Genomic DNA, 17540 nt, shown 5'->3' on the forward strand with positions numbered 1-17540 from the left:
GTCAAATAATTCCAAATATGTCATAAACAGTGTTAAGTGATCAAGTAACCAGAGCAAATTATTATTGCTCAAAGTACAGCAGCATAAATTGCTATTGCACCTGTTAATGAACAGTACATTACATATTCTATATTGTATTTCCATTAGTATATTGCACATTACCAATATAGCTTATTGCACGTGTTCAATTAAAAATGATCTCAGACTGAGGAGATTCAGAGTTCAGAAAGTTTATGGCAGATGGGAAAAAGCTCTTTTTTAGTCTGTTTGTGCGTCCACGGATTGACCTAAAGCGTCTGCCTGACAGGAGGAGCTCAAACCAGGAATTTCCAGGATGAGTTTTGTCCTTGAGAATGTTTTTGTCCCTTCTCACACAGCGAGTCTTATACAAGAGTTCGAGTGACGACACAATTGTTATCTCCAACCATGCCTCTCTAGTCTTGGAGCTAAAATCATTACGCCTCTCACACTCACCTTGCAGATGGCGTCTTAACCCTCTTCTATTGGCAGACGAGAACTGCACAGAATTTATATCCAAACAAATCAGCTTCTTCCTAGAGACAAACACACCCACAGAGGTTTCTGCAGGAACACTCTGGGAAACTTTAAAGGCCTTCTTAAGAGGACAGATTATTTCATTTCTTTCCCACAGAAATAAATTAGAAACCAAGAAAGTGTCAGAGCTAAGAGTTCAAGTAATGGCCTCTGCTGTTTTTACAACCTGCTGCAGGGCTTCTTTAGCAGCCTTGGTGCTGCTGTTGTACCTGCAGGCCATCATGTAGTTAGTTAAGATCCATCCATCCATCTATTATCCAACCCGCTATATCCTAACTACAGGGTCACAGGGGTCTGCTGGAGCCAATCCCAGCCAACACAGGGCGCAAGGCAGGACACAAACCCTGGGCAGGGCGCACACACATACACACACCAAGCACACACTAGGGACAATTTAGAACCACCAATGCAATTCTTTGGACTGTGGGAAGAAACCCACGCTGACACGGGGAGAACATGCAAACTCCACACAGGGAGGACCCGGCCCAGGCCTCCTTACTGCGAGGCAGCAGCGCTACCCACTGCGCCACCATGCCACCCCAGTTAGTTAAGATGATCTAAAACTCCACACAGGGAGGACCCGGCCCAGGCCTCCTTACTGTGAGGCAGCAGCGCTACCCACTGCGCCACCATGCCACCCCAGTTAGTTAAGATGATCTATAGAAATTAACCTGCAGCTTCTGGGGGAGGTCAGCTCTCCTTGGCTTCCTGAGAACATAGAGGTGTTGTTGTGCTTTGCCTATTATAGCCAAGTTGTTGTCAGCCCAGGACAGGTCCTCTGAGATGGTGACTCCTAGAAACTTAAAGCTGGAAACTCTCTCCGCAGCATCTGCATTGATGGTTATCGGACTGTGATTAGGACCACTAAAAAGACCAAAGTCCAGAATAACTTCCTTTTTGGTATTTAACACCAGGTTGTTGGTGTTGCACCATGCTGTCAGATTCTGAACCTCTTCCCTATGTGCAGCTTCATTGTTGTCTGTTACAAGGCCAATGACAGTCGTATCATCCACAAATTTAACAATAATGTTTGATTGGTGGATGGGTTGACAGTCATGGGTGAAGAGTGCACAGAGAAGGGGACTTAGTACACATCCTTGTGGCACACCAGTGCTCAGGGTAAGGGTAGAGGATGTGTGTTTGCCCATAAAATAATTTATCTGCAAACATTTAAGGTTTTGCAATAGGAAATTGTGTTAAACTATGACACACATTATTTACTATCCATATTTCTTAGAAATTCTGCAGAGTTGTGAGGGTGCATAAAAAGCTTTCTGAATATTTTTTGATTAACATGCATATTTGTTAAGAATAAGTGCTTTAAAAATACTCCATTATGAAACAAAGGAACACAAATGAAAACTTATAAGGTGGGCCTGACTACCAAGGGTTAGTCCAACAAGGTCCACAGAGCAGCCACAAATTTGAAAGACCCAGTGGTCCCGTACCTTTGACAAGAAAACCTATTTTAGTGAGACGGTGGTGCTGCTGCAAGATGGGAGAATTTTGTAGATTTTCCCCACTTCTTTATAGACAGCTCAAGATGTGCCAGAGACTGCCAATAAAGATTCCCCCACCCAATAAGAAAGGCATTTTAACACAGAAAACCTTGAACTCTGAGAACTGAAATCATTTGTAAGGTGGTCTCTTATTAAGGCTGCACAAACAACACGAGGCCCTCAGGGAAAATGCTGTGAATCTCCCCTAACAGCAACAGGAGCTGCTTATTGTTCCTTTCATGATGTGCACCTCAGCTACACCTTTACTGAGATGAAGAACAAAACCTGCACTGCTTTGCGATCTATCTTACGTCAAATATCCCATAATGTTGATATAATTACCTAAAACACCCATTGTGGCAGATGTACAAGCTCCTCTTCTATAACACTTAAAAGAATTGGACCAAGCAGTTCACCTTCCAAGTGTAGGTTGTCTCTCAGTTAGACAACAGCAGCTCTCTCCTGGCAGGACTCCCGGACTCTGCCACCCAACCTCATGAACTGGGTTACACTTGTCCACCAAAATCTCAGGGCACACTCCTCCTCATGGTCTACCAACTGCAGATCAATTCCTGGCTTTAGGTTTACCAAGCTTCCAGCATGGGCTCGCACAGTAAGCATTGAAAGAACACAGAAGCCATATATCTGGTTATGAAGCAGTCCCACTTTGTGAAAAAAACGTCTGCATCAAAGAACAATGACCCACTACTGGAAAGCCATGTCTGACCCGTGTGCTTCCACTACCTGGCCACACCACGTTTATCAGGCTGTGGTTGGCGTGCACAGGTCATCAGATGATGGCACTGCCAAAGGGGAGCATTGATGGATAAATTAATAGAATGGTAGATACAGTGCATCCAGAAAGTATTCCCAGCGCATCACTTTTTCCACATTTTGTTATGTTACAGCCTTATTCCAAAATGGATTCAATTAATTTTTTTCCTCAGAATTCTACACACAACACCCCATGATGACAACGTGAAAAAAGTTTGAGGTTTTTGCAAATTTATTAAAAATAAAAAAACTGAGAAATCCCATGTCCATAAGTATTCACAGCCTTTGCTCAGTACTTTGTCGATGCCCCTTTGGCAGCAATTCCAGCCTCAAGTCTTTTTGAATATGATGCCACAAGCTTGGCACACCTATCCTTGGCCAGTTTCGCCCATTCCTCTTTGCAGCCCCTCTCAAGCTCCATCAGGTTAGATGAGAAGCGTCGGTGCACAGCCATTTTAAGATCTCTCCAGAGATGTTCAATCAGATTCAAGTCTGGGCTCTGGCTGGGCCACTCAAGGACATTCACAGAGTTGTCCTGAAGCCACTCCTTTGATATCTTGGCTGTGTGCTTAGGGTCGTTGTCCTGCTGAAAGATGAACCGTCACCCCAGTCTGAGGTCAAGAGCGCTCTGGAGCAGGTTTTCATCCAGGATGTCTCTGTACATTGCTGCAGTCATCTTTCCCTTTATCCTGACTGGTCTCCCAGTCCCTGCCGCTGAAAAACATCCCCACAGCATGATGCTGCCACCACCATGCTTCACTGTAGGGATGGTATTGGCCTGGTGATGAGCGGTGCCTGGTTTCCTCCAAACGTGATGCCTGGCATTCACACCAAAGAGTTCAATCTTTGTCTCATCAGACCAGAGAATTTTCTTTCTCATGGTCTGAGAGTCCTTCAGGTGCCTTTTGGCAAACTCCAGGCGGGCTGCCATGTGCCTTTTACTAAGGAGTGGCTTCCATCTGGCCACTCTACCATACAGGCCTGATTGGTGGATTGCTGCAGAGATGGTTGTCCTTCTGGAAGGTTCTCCTCTCTCACCAGAGGACCTCTGGAGCTCTGACAGAGTGACCATTGGGTTCTTGGTCACCTCCCTGACTAAGGCCCTTCTCCCCCGATCGCTCAGTTTAAATGGCCGGCCAGCTCTAGGAAGAGTCCTGGTGGTTTGGAACTTCTTCCACTTATGCATGATGGAGGCCACTGTGCTCATTGGGACTTTCAAAGCAGCAGAAAATTTTCTCTAACCTTCCCCAGATTTGTGCCTCAAGACAATCCTGTCTCGGAGGTCTACAGACAATTCCTTTGACTTCATGCTTGGTTTGTGCTCTGACATGAATTGTCAACTGTGGGACCTTCTATAGACAGGTGTGTGCCTTTCCAAATCATGTCCAGTCAACTGAATTTACCACAGGTGGACTCCAATGAAGCTGCAGAAACATCTCAAGGATGATCAGGGGAAACAGGATGCACCTGAGCTCAATTTCGAGCTTCATGGCAAAGGCTGTGAATACTTATGTACATGTGCTTCCTCAATTTTTTTTATTTTTAATAAATTTGCAAAAACCTCAAGTAAACTTTTTTCATGTTGTCATTATGGGGTGTTGTGTGTAGAATTCTGAGGGAAAAAATGAATTTAATCCATTTTGGAATAAGGCTGTAACATCACAAAATGTGGAAAAAATGATGCGCTGGGAATACTTTCTGGATGCACTGTATGAAAGGTGTTATATAAGGTACATACATAAGAGAGGTGCTTAGACAGGCAGACAGATAGATAATGTACTATACAACAGATAGACAATCAGATAGGAAAGGCACTATATGATTAGATAGATAGATAGATAGATAGATAGATAGATAGATAGATAGATAGATAGATAGATAGATAGATAGATAGATAGATAGATAGATACTTTATTAATCCCAAGGGGAAGTTCACATGTTACTAGTGTCACATAACCCACACATCAAGTCATCCAGTCGTATGCTCACAACATCCCAAACTCATGCATTTCTTAGAGTGTCAGTAAATAAAGATGTGCAACACTATGAATGAATATCACTTGTGTTCCACCACCACCAGCACTGTCTCCCTTTTAAATAGAATATCAGGGAAAGGAATGGCAAAATCCTCTTCCACTAATTTATTTTTTGATCCACTAAAGCCAGTTCGGGGGGCTGAAGCCCATCCTCACAGCTCTGGGCACCAGGCGGGCACTGACCCAGGACAGAATATTGCACATGGCCAAACACATATTTGGGCTTTGAGAGGTAAACTGGAGCACCAGAAGAAAAACCCAGACAGACACAGAGTGAAAATAAAAACAATACACAAGTGATGACTGGACTGGCTGTCACCCATTCAAATCTCCCTAACAAAAACCCCACAATATAATTTTATTATGTGATATAACAACAAAAAAATTTTTTTTGTAATATTTATTGTGCATTGGCAAACACTGTAAAAACATTAACAATTCTAATACGTTCAATTAACACAACCAATAAAAAAAGATCAGGCACATGCAAATTGTTGGAATGTGAATGCAAGCAATCATTGATAGTCAGGAATTTAAAAAAGTGGCTTATTTTATACAAAAAAAAAAACACCTACTCCCAATCTACTGGATCAGATGTTACCCCAACATTCCACTTTGATCATTTAAGGCAGAAAAAAAATTTCCTTAAAATAATAACTTGAATACATCACTCTTCAATCTCGTGTCTCGTCATATCCAAAGGATAATAAAACAAGATGAGATGCCATCAATTGAACTGCCTAGTTAAAAATCACTGTAAAAAGACGAATTTAATGTTTTATCACACTGCTAGCTGACTCCAGCAGGTCGTAGGAGTTTAAACATACAAAGGCCACTCCCTTTGTTATCAAATCCTTAGTCTGCTACAAGCCCACCATGGCCTTTTGAGGGGTACAGTACAGTGACAGTAACCTGACAGTGCAGCGTGCACACTGTATGTGAACTTACCAATCCAAAAGGCACACCTGAGGTCGGCATGCTTCTGTTTAGGTTTGTCTCAGTCTGGCCAACCATGTCACCCAACCACAATATCAGAGCCCACAAAGCCACATCTCTTAATAACCTTTCACGCTACATGAGGTCAGATTTACCTGCCTAATGCATTGGGCACGATAAGAATTAGCAAATTACCAGTGTACATAGAATCTGGTCTGTTAAAAGTCAATGAAAAATCTGAAGCCAAATAATATATATATATATATATATATATATATATATATATATATATATATATATATATAAATACTTTTTAAAAACCACGTTTATATTAAGTTAAAAAGTGTACTGAAAAGTAAAAGATAAGTCTCTCATACATCACTCATAAAATAAAAGCGTGAGTGCTTTTCATCAATCAACATTCAAGAAACACACTTTTATTTTACGAGTGATGTATGAGAGACTTATTTTTTACTTTTCAGTACACTTTTTAACTTAATATAAGCGTGGTTTTTAAAAAGTATTTTTTTTATATATATATATATATATATATATATATATATATATATATATATATATTATTTTCAACTTTTTAGTCTTGGGTTTGTTTTAGTATAATTTTGTAATCAATATTTTAACACTTCCTTTAATATTTCTATCCGTTACTAGTGCCATCTATTGGTGAAATCTTGAACTATACTTCATATGAAAATTTCATTTCTTAATTAACAAGGATTAATTGATCAATTAGTGAAACTGATTATTGATTCATGTATTGTCATCGGAAGTGAGTACATGTGCAAAATTTCAAGTCATTTGGACAATAGGAAGTGGTTTAAATATCGATTACAAGATTTGTACCAGACAACAAACAGGTGAAGTTAAAAGAAGCGTGGTAATAATAATAATAATAATAATAAAGGAGGAGCAGACTGGTAACACCAATCACACTGGTGGCACCAATGTGGCATTAAAAAAAAATAAAAACAACAAAATGAAGCCAAGGTTTTAAATAACTGGAATACCGGAACACATGGAGAGAAACGCGAAGGAGTGTACAAAGTTGATGCCATATAGTTAAGGCAGCGCCAGACTGCACCGACACATGATAGAACTGGCACAGGAGATTAACAATGATTAGCGATTATTTCTGATAATTACGGACAGTGGCTAGCGATGTATATGTGCGTGTGTGCACTTCCGTAATGGCAGTGTGGATTGGCGACACGAAGGTTTCTCATTTCTCACCTAGATTTATAGCAGTGCCACGAGCTCTTAGATGCTCTGATTCTAAGGTTTATGAGGTCCAGACTTGGCATTATTTTTATTGGCCTACTGAAACCTAACAGTCGCTCGCCTCTATGTAAACCAATAAAGATTACATGTTTAAAAATTCAGAGCTCAACACTGAAGAAAAAACAGTAAAAATCATAATGGCCACAGGCTTACAGTATCTGGCAACTGAAAGAATAGAAAATACTTTCATATACCAAGCACCAACAAATCATTTAAATGGGGGGAAAAAAAAAAGAACGTTTTGCTTCCCTAAATAAAATTTTATCATATGGGTTTCCTGTATTACCAGTTATGTCAGAGAAATGTAAGCAAAAGCAGAATGGTGATTCATGCTTGTGTGATTCACTCGCTTCTCTGCCAGCAGGCTGCAAAGGAGCAGTACAGCCTACACACGAACGTCTGTGACATGGAGGCATACTGAGGAGTTTATAGAAATGCAAAGAAGCTATCTGGCCAAACCTATAGGCTCGGTGGTAATGAAGAAGGAAGACAACTGTGCCCACCCGGCACGCCTGAGGCTCACGACCTGTCCTGTAAGGTGTGCTGCAACTCTACAACGCCTAGAAGCTCTTCGTTATCCTAATTAAAAGGAAATGTTAAAGTGAGCACCATCACCGTCACAGTAAAACATTTACGTATAACTGATTACATGGCCACCATGGGGCCAGTGGGCAAGGAAACCCTCCAGACGGGAAGGCAAAAAAAATCCCATGAGGATTCCGTTCTTTAAAATACTGGAGGCAGGGGGAGACTCTTTTCCTTAAGGACCTTGGTGTCCCATAACAGCATTTTGTTTCTTACCCAAAAGGAGCAAACCTTCATTGGATTTGAGACATCCATAAAGCATTATGGGCACACACAAGTGCAGCTACGCAAGTCCAAGAAGAACAAGAAAAACATCAAAGACCACATTATTGGGAAGGCCTTCTGTAATTGTGCCCTCCCCACCACACTGAATGATTTATGAGACATAGGTGGGCACAAACCTAATCACTCAGTTCATTTCAAGCATAAGTTAGGAGGGAGCAAGTTGAAACAGAACATAGCTGCTATGGTCCCTGCCTGAGGTGTCAAATCACGATGACAAGTGACCCCAGTTCCGAGTGCTGCCCATTCCAATTTTACTCTCCTAATAGACTGAAGCCTGGATACATTTCTTTACACAAAGAGTTGTGGGGACCTACAATGAACTACTGAATCATGGAGTTGAAGCAGAAACCTTCACAACCATTAAGAAGGACGTGATGAGATGTTGGAACAGCTTAGCAGTCAGCTAAACAAACAAGCGACAAAAACACTGAACGGTCTCCTCTCTCTCACTCGTCACATGTCACGTGTAAGTTCTTTGCTCTTCTCCAACAAGACTTCAACTCCTTTCTCATTTTATTTATTCTTTCCTTGATTTATTTCAACATTCACTGTATAACATGATTGCACATTAAAGATATAATAAAAAGTCACTTTTCATTCAAAAACAAAATAATAATAGTAATTACATATTATTAAAACCAGAGTGGCAACTCCAAAGAAGAAAACTGAGCTGCAGCCAGAGAGGTTCCATGGAGCAGATCTCCTCATTTTTGTTTCACGTCATTACTTTCTTTTCCTTTGAATACGCAGCACTTTTAAAGCTGCATGTTCTCTCTCTCCAAACTTCTCAATCCAAAATTTGTCATTTACTGCAGGAAAAAAAAAAGAGGGGCAATGCCACCGGCTGCCATAATCTCTCAGAGTTCATGAACTCCGGGGGGCAGCTGGTGTGAGACCAGACCTATCTGAGTAACTGGGGTTAAAAAGTAAAGGTGTGAGGCGCCCAACTCCAGTGTCTGATGGACACTTCGCACCACTATTTATTTTTAAAAACATTTCTCTGTTGACTTCTTTGAAACGGAGAAGCCTAATGAAAGGGGTGATCCCAACGCCCCACCTTGTGATATGTTGCTATTCAAACAGACTGCGTCCTCAGAACAATTGAGGAAAGAAGCTTTTAGCTGAAACAGCCAATGGTGTTCCACTTTTATTACCACAAAAAATAAGGCTTTTTAAATTATTTTTAAGATCACTATAATTAGAAGTGAATGGAAATTGGGGCTGAGGCCTGTGATGTTACCCCAGCCCCCTGTAACCTCTTCACCACCACGTCTAAGAGAAGGGCACTTACCAGCATGTATGCCCTCACTCACATTAAGGCAAATATACTTCTGCATAACACCGATAACAATTAGGTCCATCTGAGACTAGAATCTCTTGTATGCTGCATGTAGTCAAAACTTTATAATAATGTTGAGAAATGAAAACAAATTGGTGCGAAGAAGGTAGTGATAAAGGTGACCTCCCAGTGCCAATTCACCACAATAACGTGTGCAAGCCTTCACCACATGATTAGAGACCCAACGGCACTAGAGCAAGTCTCAGTATTCAAATGAAATAATGGCGATCATAATGAAATCAAAATGGAAAATATTTATCCATATATATAAGCAAAACTAAAATTACTGTTGGGCCACCAATCCTATAATTAAGTATGGAAGGACAGACACAGAGAGGTAACACAACCAAAAAAAACATGAAGGAGGAAAATGCAACTTGTGCAAAAATAATAAATAAATAAATAAATGCAAGGGCTTTGACTTTATCGATAAATTATATAGAGTCCATATTGTACTAGAAATGTGGGCCTCTATCGTTATTATTAATGAACAGCAGGACACAGAATCCAAGGTGGTCTTTGTAAGAAGCTGAACTCCACTAAGCAAAGTCAAGGTGCACTTGGAAGGGAATGGAGCCCCCTGCAGTCCACCAGAAAAACAACATACAGAAATGGGCATGCGGTTTGTGAGGAGTGATCAAATTAAGGCTCCTGTACTGGTACGATTTCTCCTGACATGGACCGCCTGAGCAGTGGTGGCCTGAACACCCCACTCAATATGGTGACCCTCGTAAGAAGCAGAAGGTACCTAAAGTAGTGAATTTCGGGCAGCTGGCCTGCGTTAAATCAGCACCACCAGGAGCAGGGCCTGTCTACAGTAGTAGTGTCGACGTTTAACGAACTCTGCTCTTATCCTAGTATTTTCATACCCTTGCCAGTTCTTGGATAGGAAGTATTGGAACACAGGGGCCACTGCTTCTGATCTTGGGACAGAGCTGCCTTTTTTAAGCTTATGTTTTCCGAGATAGAATTTACCGAGCTGTGCGATTATTGGGGTTACAGACACTGTGCAGTGACAGTGACCCCCCTTAAATTGAAATGGAATACCACCCTTTGACCTTACAAAGAAAGGTAACCTGTAACCTGCAAATGTAAACCACCCTACTTGACCATCTCCTCATTTTATATAAATATATACTGTATATAGACTTTTCATACTGCATGTATACATCACAGTTATCAAGAAAGGCAATATATATTAAAAAGAGTTAGATTTTATAAGCTGAAGGACTGACTAGGAAGTGTGATTAGAAAGATCTGAGGCCATCACGTGGACAACAGCGCCAGCAGCATTCAGTGATGATCTTTTGTTATAGGAGCCTGCTCACTATAAAAGGAATGCACTGCGTACACTGCTATTTTTATAAATATATTGATAAATGTAAAACAGTATGTATGTGTTTGGTCTACATGTCAATGAGCCATACTACGACAGGGTGGTCCTAATTGATAGAAAACCATTTGACTTTACAAGAACAACTCAACAAGTCTTGTCTTATACAAACCATGAAATTACTAATCTGTAGGACAAACTACCGCTCACTAACGGGGAGAACAGACTCGGGACTGGATCTGTGGCATTTCAACAACTAGAATTCAGCTTGAACCTCTGTCAGAATATGAGAGGCAAAATAAACATGAAAGACATCGGTTACTTAGCTGCTAGCGTCTGCAAAAAGCAAACCCAATATGGACAGCAGAAAGGTTGCGTTTCATTTCTGGAGTCGAATCACAGAAGAAAAATAAAAATGTTAATACTGAGCTGCTCAGCAAAGAAGCACCCGGCCAGACTTCCTGGAGACCACAGATGTAGGCAGCAAGTCCCAGGTCAGAGTGGCTGATTTAAAACACTCGCTCCACGATTAAAAAGATACTGGAAATCAAGTTGGGGGCTGGAGGCTAGGTCTCCAAACAATGTCAGAAACACCCTGATCGGTTTTACAAAAATAAAAACAAAAGTAATAACAGCAGCAATTTTGGAGTGTGTTACCACTGTGTGTTCTTGATTTTAAAGTTCTTCAGTGGTAATGTAAGAACATGGGGGGGAAAAAAAAAAAAAAAAATCAAACCTTAATGCAAAAGAAGGGTATAAAGTAGTGGAGCAGTCAACAAGGTCCCACAAAGCACAGCAATGTGGCGTTGTTTCCCAGGAGCACCCAGCACTGCTGTAATTACTGTGGAGAGGAGTAGCTTCTTCCTTCTTCTCTGCAGTGTCTTTCACAAAAGAGTGGCCCTTGGTTATGAACTATCCTGAAGTTCCTTTGCTTTAGTTAAGATGGCATGGACATCAGAAATGGGGTAATCCTGAAAAGAAGATCAACACTGCATTTTAACAGACCGATACAAGAACCCTTTAACCATTTCAACTCTGATCTCTACCAGGGTAAGTCACAATAGGAAAGAATAACATACACTAAATAGATAAAACATTTCAGTACACTCCTCCAAATTACCGAGTTCAGGTGCCTCAGACACACTTATTGCTAACTGGTGTATAAAACTGAAAAATCAACCATGCAATCTCCACTGACAAATACCAGGTTGTACTGAAGAGCTCAGCGACTTTAAACATGGTACTGTCACTGGATGACACCTTTGGCACAAGTCAGTATATGAAATTTCTGCCCTGATAGATCTGCCCCAACCAATAGTAGAGTATGTGCGATTACTGTGAAGTAGACCATGTGGGGCCACCAGGTGCTAAATCGCAATCTATCTATCTATCCATCCATTATCCAACCCGCTATATCCTAACTACAGGGTCACAGGGGTCTACCGGAGCCAATCCCAGCCAACACAGGGCGCAAGGCAGGAAACAAACCCTGGGCAGGGTGCACACACACACACACACACACACACCAAGCACACACTAGGGACAATTTAGAATCACCAATGCACCTAACCTGCATGTCTTTGGACTGTGGGAAGAAACCCACGCAGACACGGGGAGAACATGCAAACTCCATGCTGGGAGGACCCGGGAAGCAAACCTGGGTCTCCTAACTGTGAGGCAGCAGCACTACCCACTGCGCCACCCTATATATATGTATATTGTGGCAGATGGCCAGGACGCCCCTTCGATATATGTTCGGGGGAGCAGCCATGGACTATTCAATACCTTCCCCTGGACTCTAGATCAGGGGTCCTCAATCACAGTCCTGAAGGGCCACAGTGGCTGCATGTTTTTGCTCCAACCCAACTGCTTAATAAGAAGCCCTTATTGCTCAAGTAACACTTCTGTTTCACTTTAGTTGTCTCGCTCGTTAAGATTTTGAACCCTTATTGCTTATTTTAGTCTTAAACAGCCATATTCTTGGTTTTTAATTGCTCCTAATTAGCAATAACATGCAAATGACAAAATAGACCAGCATTTCTCCATTTAGCTTGTTACCATTTACACCTGTGTGTAATCATGCACTACTGGGTTAAATTAAATAAATTGAAGAGGAAAAAGTGAAGGAATAAGAATTACTCATCCATTTTAGCCTTCAAATCATTTAGATGATATCCTTAGAAAGGGAAAGAAAATCCAGGATATAAGAATTACCTGACATAACAGAGTTAAAGCACTAACAAGCCATGAAATTAAATTATTGGCAAGAATTGCTTTCTAATTAAGCAGCCAGGTTAGAACAAAAACCTGCAGCCACTGCGTCCCTCCAGGACTGTGATTAAGGACCCCTGCTCTAGATGGTCGCCCCCTAGATTGGAGCGGTGCCTTAGTTTTCCGCAGGGCTCCATGGGAATTGGAGTTTGGTGCAGCCCTGTTGGGTCCTGCAGGCGCCACCAGGGGGTGCTGCAGCTGGGACTCCTGAGCATGCATGGGCAGCGTACTCACCACACCCGGAACTTGGCAATCAACCACCTGGAGCCCTTCTGGGTGGACTATAAAAGGGCCCAGCAATCACCACTCAAAAGCCAGAGTCAGGAGGAGGGAGACAAAGCTTGACGGAGAAAAGTGGCAGACAAAGAAGAAGGTGAAGAGGAAGAGTTTGGTGGTGTGTTTTTGTTTGTGGGACTGTGTTGTGCCTGTGGGGATGGGGAAGGTGTTGCCCACAGGCGAAGAAATTGAAATAAAATATTTATTTGTTTTATCAGTGTGCCTCCCGCGTCTGTCTGTGTCGGGTCTGGCGCCAATATAGCGCCTTTCTGTTACAAAATATATATATATATATATATATATATATATACATAAATAAAAAAAATCCAATGTCTGTCTGTATGTCTGTCCACTTTTCACAAGAGAACTAGTAAACGGATTTAGATTGTGTTTTTATCTATAATTTGCTTGAACATTCCAGTTGATTTTGCAACTTCTTTCATCGTGCTGAATATCATAGTTCGCTTGCAGGAGCAATTTATTCGCACAAAATCTGAGAGAGAGGCAGCAGGCCGAGGGGAGGGGGAAGCGGGACCTCAAGAGTGGGGAGCCGGGCCGGCACTCCTGCCTCACTCACTCACCAGCCTCCATTTGAGTCGGTGTACCTCTCGCCACATGTTAAGAGTGTACCTTGCCTCCGCTTAGCTAGCGATACCCGTTGGTTCAGCAGATATCATCATCTAGAGATTGTTAAGGAGTAACGTTTGACGTTTTTGAGAGACAGAGATCAGAGCTACGTGTGATTTAGAGGGTAGCTGCTCATTGGCAGAGATATCACAGACACGTGCTCTTCTCCCCACGAAGGGATGCTCTCCCGTCAGAGCTGAACACAATCAGATTCAGTGGCAATGTTTGACGATTTTTTTTTTTTATTGATTTTTAAAGTTTGTCCTCTTTCACTACTACATGGACAGAGCATAGGAGGGACAGCTAATATTATTGTATAAAAATTGCTTATCCTCCTCACAACAGAGATACACAAACTGCTTCTGTGTTTGGTGGCCATTGGTAGTTGTGTGTGTTACACAAAACGGTTTGATAAACCAGTGCTTCTTAAACTACAGGTCACGATTCTCCAAGGCCGACACGATGATTGGTTGCTGTTCCACTGCGATTGCGCATCAGGTAAGTAGTACTAACAGCAGCTAAAATGTATTTGGATCATTTCTCGGTAGCAGATCCCTTGTGAAAGGCGCTACACGACCACCGTGGTATAGAAATTACATTTTCTATGTGATCATCCAAATTTCTGCCTGACAACCTTGCACTACGTGCCTGTGATTTACTTCTTAAAATAATTCATCACAAAAGCAACCTTGAATGTTGCGGGGTTTTAGTGACCTGAACTCACCTTAAGGGACAGTAAGTAGTCGTGCAGGGCAATTTACAAACAGAGTCCTGCTTCGATGGCGCCGATTACACTCATTCGCAAAGATTTCCACTCTCCCAGGAGCCGACGGGGCATCTGAAGTGTCACAAACAGTGCGAGAAGAGAGGACACTGCCCAAAACTGCGAAGCTCTCGACCCGGCGGAGCAGCCCGACATTCCGCGCCTCCCAGCGTCCACTTTGTTCTCACGACCCCTCGCCGCTGAAGGCGGTCTCGTCTTCACATTGTTTACAGCTCGTCGCAGTTAAAAAGTAGAAAGACGCAAAGCTGTTTTCCTCATCTCTTCTACTATCAAGTACTGCCAACCAAAAAAAAAGTTACAATGTGGCAGTTTCCGTGACAGTCACATAATATGTTCTGTGGTCATATGTAATTTCCATATTGCGTGGTCATACGTAATTTCCATTTCTTATGTAATTTCCATATCGCGTGGTCATACGTAATTTCCGTTTCAAACACGAAAACAATTTTATACATATAAATGTTTTGTGCAATATATTTTTCACAGCTACTGTGCAAGAGTGGTGGCTGTTTTGATGGCAAAGGGAACAGTAGCTGTATTAACAACCATGATTTTTGGAATGGGATATCCAACAAACTCCTATAGATGTGATAGTCAGGTGGGACGGTTGGGAGACAAAGTCAGAGAGGCGAGATTGAGTTGGTTTGGACATGTGGTCAGGACTACCCAAAAAAGACATCAATCGTTTGCAACTAGTGCAGAATGCAGCTGCTAGAATCCTTACCAGGAAAAGTAAATCCGAACACATTTCTCCAGTTTTGATGTCACTACACTGGTTACCTGTGTCATTCAGAATTGACTTTAAAATTCTGCTTATGGTTTATAAAGCTTTAAATAATCTCGCCCCGGCTTATATATCGGAATGTCTGACACCTTATATTCCAAATCGTAACCTCAGATCCTCAACTGAGTGTCTCCTTAGAATTCCAAGAGCAAAACTTAAAAGAAGTGGTGAGGCGGGCGGCCTTCTGCTGTTATGCACCTAAAATCTGGAATAGCCTGCCAGTAGGAATTCGCCAGGCTGATACAGTGGAGCACTTTAAAAAACTACTGAAAACACATTATTTTAACATGGCCTTCTCATAACTTCACTGTAATTTAATCCTGATACTCTGTATATCCAATTCATTATAATAACTATTCATTCAAAATCCGTACTAACCCCTACTCTCTCTTCTGTTTCCTTTTCCGGTGTCCTGTTGGTGGTGGCGTGCGCCACCACCATCTACCCAAAGCACCGTGATGTTCCAACAATGATGGATGGATTAAAAGCCAGAAGTCTGTATGACCATCAGCATCAAGTGACTCCGTGAAAAACCCGAACTACAAAGAGGACTATTTCATTTATGTTAGGTAGAATGCCCAAAGGGGACTGGGCGGTCTCGTGGCCTGGAACCCCTACAGATTTTATTTTTTTCTCCAGCTTTCTGGAGTTTTTTTTTGTTTTTTCTGTCCACCCTGGCCATCGGACCTTACTCCTTTCTATGTTAATTAATGTTGTCTTATTTTAATTTCTTTTTTTGTCTTTTATTTTTCTTCTCTTCATTATGTAAAGCACTTTGAGCTACTTTTTGTATGAAAATGTGCTATATAAATAAATGTTGTTGTTGTTGTTGATGTGCAGAGGACAGATGCTGGGTATATTGGGAGAAGGATGCTAAGGATAGAGCTGCCAGGCAAGAGGAGAAGAGGAAGGCCTAAGAGAAGGTTTATGGATGTGGTGAGAGAGGACATGCAGGTGGTGGGTGTAACAGAACAAGATGGACAGGACAGAAAGATATGGAAGAAGATGATCCTTTGTGGCGACCCCAAATGGGAGCAGCCAAAAGAAGAAGAAGAGGAGGTAATACTATAAAACATTAAAACCTTTTCAATCACTGAACCTGTTAAAATGTGTTTTTATGGACTACTAACTGCACAGTATGTCAGAGTAAATGAGCTTTATTTCCATTTCTGAGTAATAAAGGCAATCCGTCTGCCAGTCCCTCTGTGTGACGTCTGCTGTCACCTTCAGCTAAAGTGCCACTCTCTTACCTGAAGCAGTCTCATGTTGACAGTAAAATCTCCCACTAGTATCTCATCTCGAATCAGACTGGAAAAAGAAAACAATGTAAAAAATAATAAATCAAAGAACACAATTTAAATGAAAAGCAATTACTATTGCTAAATAATTTTAAAGTGCTATTGCCTCACAGATCCAGATTACCAGGCTCAAATCCCTTGCCCTGTTATTGCCCAAGTAAAGTTTTCACATTCTTAGTCACATCTGCATGGGTTTTCCTCCCAGATCTCCAAAGATAACTAGGAATTTTAAAACCAGTCCTGTGTGAGTGTGAATGTGTGCATGAGTGGCACCCAATTTATTACTGGTTTCAGCCTTGGGCCCAGTGCTGCCAGGAATCAGTTCTACTTATGCCAGTAAACTGAACTAAGCAAGTCTGAGTTTTGGTTTTCCACTCCCTTCAAATAACTCACACGAGCATGGCACAGCAGACAAGGAGGAGGAAGTTGAAGCGGTCCTGGTCCGAGAAGAGCGAGTCCCAGATCCGAATAACATCAGGAAGCAGGAACTCCTGCGAGAGCAGCAGGGTTAGCCAGCGAAAGGTGAAGTATTGAGGTTTAATGTTCTGCTCTTGCTGAAACGAAAAAAAAAAAAGATCCCCAGAGTGAGTTGGAGTTCTCACAGTCCGTGACCTCAGAAAAAGGCTGGAAGACAATGGGGAATTGTGTAGATGGTTACAAGAGGAAACAGAAAAGACAATGAGAAACTAGAAGCAAAGACAAAACCCTCAGTGTTCCTGAACAAATGCAAAAATGGCGCAAATACAGTTAACAATAGGAAAAACAGATCCCTCCATTACTGCAGTGGGCTGGCGCCCTGCCCGGGGTTTATTTCCTGCCTTGCGCCCTGTGTTGGCTGGGATTGGCTCCAGCAGACCCTCGT

The 17540-nt window shown here is 41.9% G+C and overlaps 1 protein-coding gene across 1 annotated transcript in view; it reads right to left on the reverse strand.

Annotated features, from left to right (window-relative positions):
* Nucleotides 1-10434: 10434 nt before the first annotated feature.
* The window catches only part of tbc1d13 (TBC1 domain family, member 13), a 60955-nt gene continuing 53849 nt past the window's right edge, over nucleotides 10435-17540 (reverse strand). Inside the window, exons 10-12 of the mRNA XM_028808586.2 lie at nucleotides 17072-17232; nucleotides 16631-16688; nucleotides 10435-11609 (exon numbers count right to left, since the gene is read on the reverse strand). Of these exons, the coding sequence (XP_028664419.1) occupies nucleotides 11544-11609; nucleotides 16631-16688; nucleotides 17072-17232 (285 nt within the window). The 3' untranslated portion in view covers nucleotides 10435-11543. The remainder of the gene's footprint in view (nucleotides 11610-16630; nucleotides 16689-17071; nucleotides 17233-17540) is intronic.

Source organism: Erpetoichthys calabaricus, chromosome 9 (assembly GCF_900747795.2).
Source record: "Erpetoichthys calabaricus chromosome 9, fErpCal1.3, whole genome shotgun sequence".
Lineage (NCBI taxonomy): Eukaryota > Metazoa > Chordata > Cladistia > Polypteriformes > Polypteridae > Erpetoichthys > Erpetoichthys calabaricus.